Source organism: Phaseolus vulgaris, chromosome 11 (assembly GCF_000499845.2).
Source record: "Phaseolus vulgaris cultivar G19833 chromosome 11, P. vulgaris v2.0, whole genome shotgun sequence".
In the NCBI taxonomy this organism is placed as follows: Eukaryota; Viridiplantae; Streptophyta; class Magnoliopsida; order Fabales; family Fabaceae; genus Phaseolus; species Phaseolus vulgaris.
Genome location: NC_023749.2, coordinates 30,972,737 through 30,980,887, shown reverse-complemented (window position 1 = coordinate 30,980,887; position 8,151 = coordinate 30,972,737). Strand labels below are relative to the sequence as shown.

Here is an 8,151-nt window from a genome sequence, read left to right as displayed (position 1 = left end):
CCAGTTCCGGCAAGGGGGGTAGGCAGAGGACGGTGATCCAAGAAACTCTGAAGTCGCCTAGAGCATTTGTGGCAGATCACCTGGTTCTTCAGATAAGCAAGTCGACGGAGAAAGCGGCGAGGAGTCACAGGTCTTTGACTCAGGAGACCTTGAGATCGCCGAGAATAAGAGCATGTCGGGGAGAGAGGGTGAACATGACGCAGGTCTGTGCTACGCATGAGCCAGACACGTGGATAACGCAGTACCAGCGATGCCTGGCAGATGGCCTTCTCCCGCTGGATCCGACGGAGGCTAGGAAGATAAAGAAGAATTCTAGCAAGTTCACAATAATTGATGGCGAGTTGTATAGGTTTGGGTTCACACACCCACTCCTGGAATGTGTGCATGGAGAAAAATGTACAAGAATCATGGCCGAGCTCCATGAAGGGATATGCGGAAGTCACGTTGGGGGTCGAGCTCTGGCCGCAAGAACCCTCCGTGCAGGTTACTACTGGCCAACAATGAGGGAGGACTGCAAGAGGTATGCACAGTGTTGCAAGCAATGTCAGCAGCACGCCGATTGGCATAAAGCGCCTCCCGAAGAGTTGAAGTCGATTTACAGCCCTTGGCCGTTTCATACATGGGGAATCGACATTATGGGACCTTTCCCACTAGCGATCAGGCAGATGAAGTACTTGGTGGTGGCAATTGAATATTTCACCAAGTGGATCGAAGCAGAACCAGTGGCCCAGATCACCGCACACAAGATCGAAAGCTTTGTATGGAAGAACATCGTGTGCCGGTTTGGTGTGCCTAAGCGCCTGGTGTCGGACAACGGGACTCAGTTTGCAAGTCACCTGTTGAAGAAGCTGTGCGAAGGGGTGGGAATTCAACAAGTATTTGCATCCGTTGAGCACCCTCAGACAAATGGCCAAGTAGAGTCAGCCAATCGGGTATTGCTAAGAGGCCTGAAGAGAAGACTAGAGAAAGCCAAGGGATCGTGGGCTGAGGAGGTACCCCGTATAGTTTGGACGTACCACACCACCGAGCAGTCAGGAACCCATGAGACCCCGTTTAGCTTGGTCTATGGATGCGACGCAATGATTCCAGTAGAAATCCAGGAGAGCTCGCCGAGATTCCAGAACTTTGTGGCGGAAGACTCGAATGAGGAAAGAAGGCTGAATCTGGATTTGCTGGATGAGGTCAGGGAGGAGGCGAGAGTAAAAGCTGAGGCAGTGAAAAGAAGGATTGAACGAAGGTATAACTCAAAGGTGATGCCAAGGCAGTTTAAAGAAGGCGACCTGGTAATGAGGAAGGCCCACCAGTACGAGATGGAGAACAAGTTGTCGCCTAAGTGGACGGGACCGTTCAGGATAACCGAGGCGCTCGGGAACGGCGCCTACCGCTTAGAAACATTGGAAGGAGGGGCGATTCCTCGCACTTGGAACGCCACACACCTCAAGTTATATTACAGTTAAAAGCTTTTTAAGTAAAAACAAACACGAAGAGTTTGCAAGCTTCCTATTAAAACAGTTTGAAGGGGGCACTCTTTTTTCCCTAAGGAGGGTTTTTAATGAGGCCACCCAATAAAGAAGAGTTTTTCAAAGTTTAAAGTGTTTTAGATTGCATGCTTGTTGTTGTTACGAAAGTTTTGAAAAAAGACCTTGTCACTCGTATGTGATTTAAGGCGAGTTTAAAGTTATGTTGCATGCTTTCTAAAAAGTTTTAAGTCCCCATCGCTTTTCGGCGATTGGCGGCATCAGTTAAAGTTAAAAGTCCTCATCGTCTTTTGGCGATCGGAGGCACCAGCAACGTTTAAAAGACCTCGACGCCCTCGCGCGTCCTGAGGCGAGAAAGAGATAAAGACCTCCTCGCCGTCGAGTGAGTGCAGGCGAGAAAGAGATAAAGTCCTCAGTGCATCCAGGGGGAGGAGATGTACGCCCTGGGCAAGTTGAGGCACCGATCAAAATCCTCCTCGACTTTGTGCGTGTGCAGGCGAGAGCAAGTTAAAAGTCCTCAGTGCATTCAGGGAAGAAATGTAATCCTTGGGCAAAGTAGAGGTATCAGATAAAGTCCTTCTCGCCGTCGAGCGAGTTCAGGCAAGATAAAGACCTTCTTGCCGTCGAGCGAGTTCAGGCAATATAAAGTCCTTCTCGCCGTCGAGCGAGTTCAGGCAAGATAAAGACCTTCTCGCCGTCGAGCGAGTTCAGGCAAGATAAAATCCTTCTCGTCTCGAACGAGTTCAGGTACGGTGTAAAGGGGGGAAGAAGTTTAAAAGATAACTAAGGTAGGTTCGAAGAGAACGCCCAGCTATCCGGCTTATTGTTCTGAAACTCAGGAAGGTAGAGAAGGATCCGAAAGGCGCCTCTACCCCCAGATGAGGGAACAATAGCCAAGTTATGAAGGCAAAAGGAGGCTTACATCGCCGGGACCCGATGACGATCAGAGGAGATTCAGGCGATGACAAGAGTAAGGGCCCGTTTCGATGGAGCAGATCAGGTGAAATATGTCTTAAACTATCAGTTGGGTTGAAACTTGCTGTTTAGAAAGTAGTTTCACGCTGAAGCTCGTTGCCTTAAGTTCACAAGTTATTAGAATGCTATCGTTCGAAAGTTGATGGTTTGATCGAGTTCGAAGCAGTAAGTAAACAATTGCGCCCGCAGAATTGTTAAGTTAAATTCGTTTAAGCGGTTTTTACAAGGAGAAGTGAAGCAAACAGAAAGACCACATGTGGAAGCAGAAAGATTTATAATAAGGTGGCATCAGTTCAAAATACATAAGAAGAAAAGAAAAGTTATTACAAAGATTGCGCAAAAAGTTCTTAGGGAATAAGCGGTGGATGGAGATGACTAATCTTCAGAAGGCACGATCTTCCCATCCACCACTTCATTGCATATTGACACCATGGAGAGGTCGAGCTCGGGATATTGGCAGGCGACTTGCTCCAGGGCGGCGTCGAACCCAACGGCGAGGACTTGGGCAGAGCTCAGCTCGAGCTCTTCGTTTTGTTGCTTGAGCCCTTCGGTTTGCTGCTTCAGCTCGTCAGCTCGCTTCTCCAGCTCTTCAGTTTCTCTACGAGTTTGAACGAGGTCATCAGCAACCTTCTTGTTTTCCTCCCGCACCTGGGCCAGCTCTGCAGCAATCTTTTCATTCTCCTCTTTGGCTTCGGCGAGCTTGGCCACGGCGTCATCCCTCTCCTTTTCAACCTTTCCTAAGAGAACCTCCCGCTCAACCGACCTTTTCTCAAGGTTCTCTACCTTGGTTGCATCCGCTTTTATTGATGCCTCCAAGTCAGCCACCTTGAGCCGGTAGGGAACCAGTTTACTCTCCAGCTCGATCTTTTCTTGAGCTAGGAGGTGCAGTTTTTGGCGTAGGTCGGAGGCCTCCTTGCGCGCAATCCTCAGCTCGGTGTTCATGGCGTCCTCCACCCTTGAGTGTTCAATTTCCGCCATCATCAGGTTGCAGGATAACTTTTCCGCCTCGATCCTTACCAGGCGATTCTCCTCTTCGAGTGCGGAGATATCATCCTGAAGTTTCTTGTTGGAGCTCTCCACAGCTTTAGTTATGATAGAGGGGAGGTCCTCTGCCATCATTTTGAGCTTAGCCGTGAAGGGCCCCCGATGCCTTTGACCGCGAGGGGAAGGCTTGCAACCGCTGTTGGTGGGGGTGCTGAAGGAGCCTGATGCTGAGTCTCACCGCCACCCTCTTGAATTGGTTGATGGGGTTGGGCTTCCTGGCGTGGTGGTGATGTGGGGGACTCGGTAATGAGTATTGGTGAGTGATGAGCGCCTTCATCCCCACCTGCTGCAGCTTCAGCGATTGAGGTAGTTGAAGGAGGACCCTCTCCGGCAGATACGAATGGCGTGGAGGCGCTTGGAGGGTTCTCCATGAAGTTGGGCTCGTTGGCCTCAACCGCGGGAAGTGCTGCCGCCAAGGGTACTTCTTGGACTGGCGGCGTTGGAGCTGGGGGAGAGGGCGGTGTTGGTGTTGGGAGAGCAGGTGGAGCAGGTGGTGAAGAAGGTGCCACCCTTCTCCTTTTTATAATGAGGCCGTCCTCAGTCGCCTCATCGTCCTCATCCTCGTCTTCTTGGACCACTTGAGGAGTTTTCCTCTTTGGTTTCCTCAAGACGAGCTTCTTTCGTTGGGGGGCGGGCAATGCTTCTGGAGGAGTTGGGTCTTGAGGGGGCGATCTCCCCTGGGCAGCGGCGATCTCCACCACCGAGTTTGGCACGGTTTGAGAGCCCGATGCCAATTTGTGGGTTCGGGCGAGCGCCCTCAGTTCAGCTAACTTGCCTTTGCCCAGCATGAGATCTGCACAGGGCAAAAATATACAAGTAAGTGCAAAGGTAAAGGTAAAGTACATGAGTACATGTGCAAATAAGACAAACAAATGGTGCAGGAAATAAAAACCAAGTCTAGTGCGCAACAGACAGGACGCCCAATAATAGATAACAGAGATACAACACAAGACGAAAGCTAAATGTCGAAGTAAGTGCTAACCTATGTGAGCCTCGAGTTGGCCCTCGAGGAACTCAAAGGTGATTATTGTAGAGGTGGGAAAGGTGATGTTAGCGGTTGCCACGCTCTTCCAGAAAAGGCAGAGGTCCTTGTCCAACTCGCCCATGTTGTCAGGACTTCTCGGCCTTCTGAAGCTTTCCTTGGAGTCCTTATTTCCCTTGTTTACCCAGTACAAGGGAAAGCCGTCGAGCAGTGAAGGGTCTTGATCGTTTTGACGCACTTGGACGAACTTTCCCTTCCAATCTTTGTAAGATTGCTGGAAGATAGAGAGGATCGACCTCCCAGCAATTCCATTCAAGCTCACCCAGGGGCAACCGAGGCCGGTAGTCCCAAATGTGCGCACATAATTTGGAACGCCCGCACGAATGCCCAGCTGTTGGGATGGAGTTGGGCGGCGGCGATGTTGAGCTCGGTTAATAGTTCCCGTTCAAAACGGGTGAAGGGAAACCTGAGTTTCACCTTCTTGAAGAGAGTAATGTAGATGAAGCAGAACAACTCGTCGTTGTTCCCCTTATCATCCGCACAGATTGGCACGTCGGGAGGGCAAGGCAGCACCATCAGTTTGTCATCGTGCTCCTTGTGGAACGAGAGGTTGGGTTGGTCCCCTTTCTTCAACCGTAGCACCGCCAGTGCAGAGTTTACTGAAGAAGTCTCCTTCAGCAAAGTTGAGTTGGCCCATGGGTAAAGCTTTTTGTAGTCTGGAGTGGAGATGGGGGCTCCTCCGGCGACTGGTGGAGTTGCTTGAGTAAGGTTGGGGCGAGAGGTTTCAGGCCTCTCAGCCTGGGAAGAGGGAGCGCCAGATGCTCGCGGCAGGTTATGTGCTTGGGATGGAGGGTTTCGTGACGAAGGAGGAGGATTCGCGGTGGTCTTTGTACGAGCCATCGCGGAAACTGCAAAGGAAAAAAGAAGAAAGGATGAATAGAGGTTGCAGAGATTGACTCGATTGTGGATGAAGGATGAAAAACGAACGAACGAGGGTTCGTTGTGATGAAAGTAATGGAAGACGAAGCCCTAAGTTATGAGAAGGGAGAAGAAGAAGAAACAACCCACAGCGTATGCACCAGGCAGATAATGGATGATGCGAATCGGTTAAAATGCAGCAAATATCAATAGAGGAAGTAAAAGAGGTACCTTTCGATGATCAGATAAGCGTTGAAGGGAGGTGGGGATTGAGAGAGCCGAAGAGCGTCGTGGGTTTGCAGAGAAGACTCAGAGCGTTTTGAGAAAGCAGGAAGATGATGAAACAGTAAAAATGAAAAGGGTTTAAGGGTTTTTCAAACGTTTTTGGAAGCGCAAACGACAGCTAAAGATGACCGTTGATGAAGCCACGTGTCGAGCGATTGGAAAAGGTGTTTGGTGGAGCGTCAGAAAAGCAGAAGGTATGAACGTTTGGAATTCTGCGCCAGCGCCACGTATATCGGCAGTGACGTGACCAATTAGTCTTTTCGCTGGACAAGTCTTCGCTTAAGACTGGGGGGCTTGTGTACCGCCCGGGTAGTCGGAAGTGATGACGTGGCCGCAAGCTATCATGTAGGCGTGTTAAGCAGGGCTCGTGGCTGGCAGAAGGGAAGGAAGTCGGGGGGCTCGTGTAGTCGCTAGTTATTAAGTTGGCGTGCTCCAATCTCTAGCATACCTAAACCGGCGGTCACCGGGTTTGAGATGAAGTCGCCGGATGCGAACCCAGACGACCAAGTGGTTAGAGATCGCCGAAAGCGGGACATCGCCGAAGGATTAGGGAGGTTTGTTCCAGGCTTTCGAGCCAGAGGATGAAGTCGTCAGATAGTCATTCCCTAGCTAGCCAGAGGTTGAGGTTGGGGAACAACTTACCTGAACATGCACGATGAAGCAAGTGAAGTAGATCATGAAGGCGGCCGGCGAGACCACAGGGAAGGTGTGTATGAAGGCACCCGTACTCGCCATGCAGAAGAGATCACGCTCCAAGGCAACTATGCGCTGAGTTCTTTCATGCATAAGTAACTTAGCCGAAAAGCCTGAAGAGTAAGAAGTGGCGCCCCAAGTCAAGGATGCTCCAGATGGTGACACGTGTACAGCTGGATGCGAGCCACGTGTCCAGATGTGTAACTGTCAGGAGAGAGAAAGTGCACAGGTATATAAGAGATTCTAACGAACTTCTGAGGTACGCGCGCGTTTTAGATTACTTCTTTTACGCTTGCGAGAACTTGAGTACGCTGAGAGAGAATTTTGCACGGTTCCTGTTCTTAGTTTTCTCTTAGTATTTTGGTGGTTCAGTCGCTGACTTGGGCGTCAGAGCGTGATCGGCCGCAGCGGCGCCGTTCTGTGTTTTGCAGGTTCTTGAGGTGAATCAAGGCGAAGGACCGAAGCTAACACGGCGCAGAGTCGATCCAGATTTGACGAGGCAAAGCTCTTGCGTCCTGGTCAACAGGCAGGATCATTTATATAACCGATATAACTCGGATGGTACACAACCCCTTAGCCTTGAACCAAACGAGCAAAGGGGTGAGGCTTTAGTCAATATTCACATGAAGAAAACCCTTTGCACAAGAAGCAATTGAGCCACATGTTGTGTACCGTTCAAATCAGTAGTTCTATCATACCGATCAATGTTCAACCCTTTTCAATTAGGAGGAAGTTGTGCTTCCATGATTTGATCAGTAAAGGAATGTCTCTTCTTTTTTTTCCAAAATGAGAGTGTATTCTGATTGATGCTGCTTGGAGGATTGATAAGTATGAGTTCAAAGGATTGTAGTCTTCTCCTGAATTACTATATCTTTGAAATTTTTTGGGGAGGCTTGTCTTCTAACTTACAAATCTGGCCCTTTTGGCCCTAGTCTAGGTGGTGGTCTCCTAACTTCTGGGTCTGGCCTTTGAGGCCCTAGTCTAAGTGCGATCTCGACTAGTTGTTGCTTCATTTGATCATTCTGTTCACGAAGGATTCGTATATCCTCCTGGTTCTTTTGATGCATGACTCGCATCTACTCCTTCTTTTTCTGGCACATATCTGCCATCTTTCTCTGTAAGGTTTGGACCATAGCCATTTGCTCGGCCTCCGTCATTCTCTCGTTTGCCATATGCCTTGTTGAAACCATTTTGTGCTGTTTAACTCTGTCTCAGCCCCACGATGGTACTAAATGTACTTGTATTGGGCCTATATACTGGCTTGTACAATTGCTTTTTGTGCCTCGATCGCTCCTACTTCTCATTCACGTACTCACTCTCTGGTACTCGGTCAAAAGTAAACATGCAAAAGGTTCTCCAACAATCAAGTGCTCTGTATTAGAGTGAATGATATATTGATAAAAGCGTACCTCATTCTTGTGTGACAATGCTTATTTATAGTGCTTATAATTCCGCTTATGGGTCGTACTTAATGCATATCTTTTGCATATCTTTTCTAAAAGAGCAGTATTTGATTTCACGTGTTATCAGATTTATAGTATATTTCCTTGATTTTTTCCTTATCTCTTTATTTTATCTTAATGTATTGATCTATCTGGTCGGTCGGCTTCTGAAATCAAGTGACTTAGTCAACTCAGATTCGATCAGTACATTTGCCCCAGGCTCGAGGGAGAACCTTCTAGAAGTGCCTAGATGTCATGGATGGCAATGGGGGCTGGCCCATCCCGTATAGGCCCACCCCACATTCGGCCCGCCGCGCATAAAATATTTGAGTTG

General features: G+C 49.1%; 1 protein-coding gene across 1 annotated transcript; it reads right to left on the bottom strand.

Moving 5' to 3' along the window:
* Positions 1-2,828: 2,828 nt before the first annotated feature.
* Positions 2,829-3,569, bottom strand: LOC137839182 (uncharacterized). The gene has a single exon (XM_068648309.1). It carries the CDS (start codon positions 3,567-3,569, stop codon positions 2,829-2,831), a length of 741 nt encoding a protein of 246 aa, XP_068504410.1.
* Between the last annotated feature and the right edge of the window lie 4,582 nt (positions 3,570-8,151).

What these genes read in the sequence shown, in the direction of transcription:
- LOC137839182 (XM_068648309.1), bottom strand. Translation starts at nt 3,569, where the DNA reads ATGGCAGAGGACCTCCCCTCTATCATAACTAAAGCTGTGGAGAGCTCC.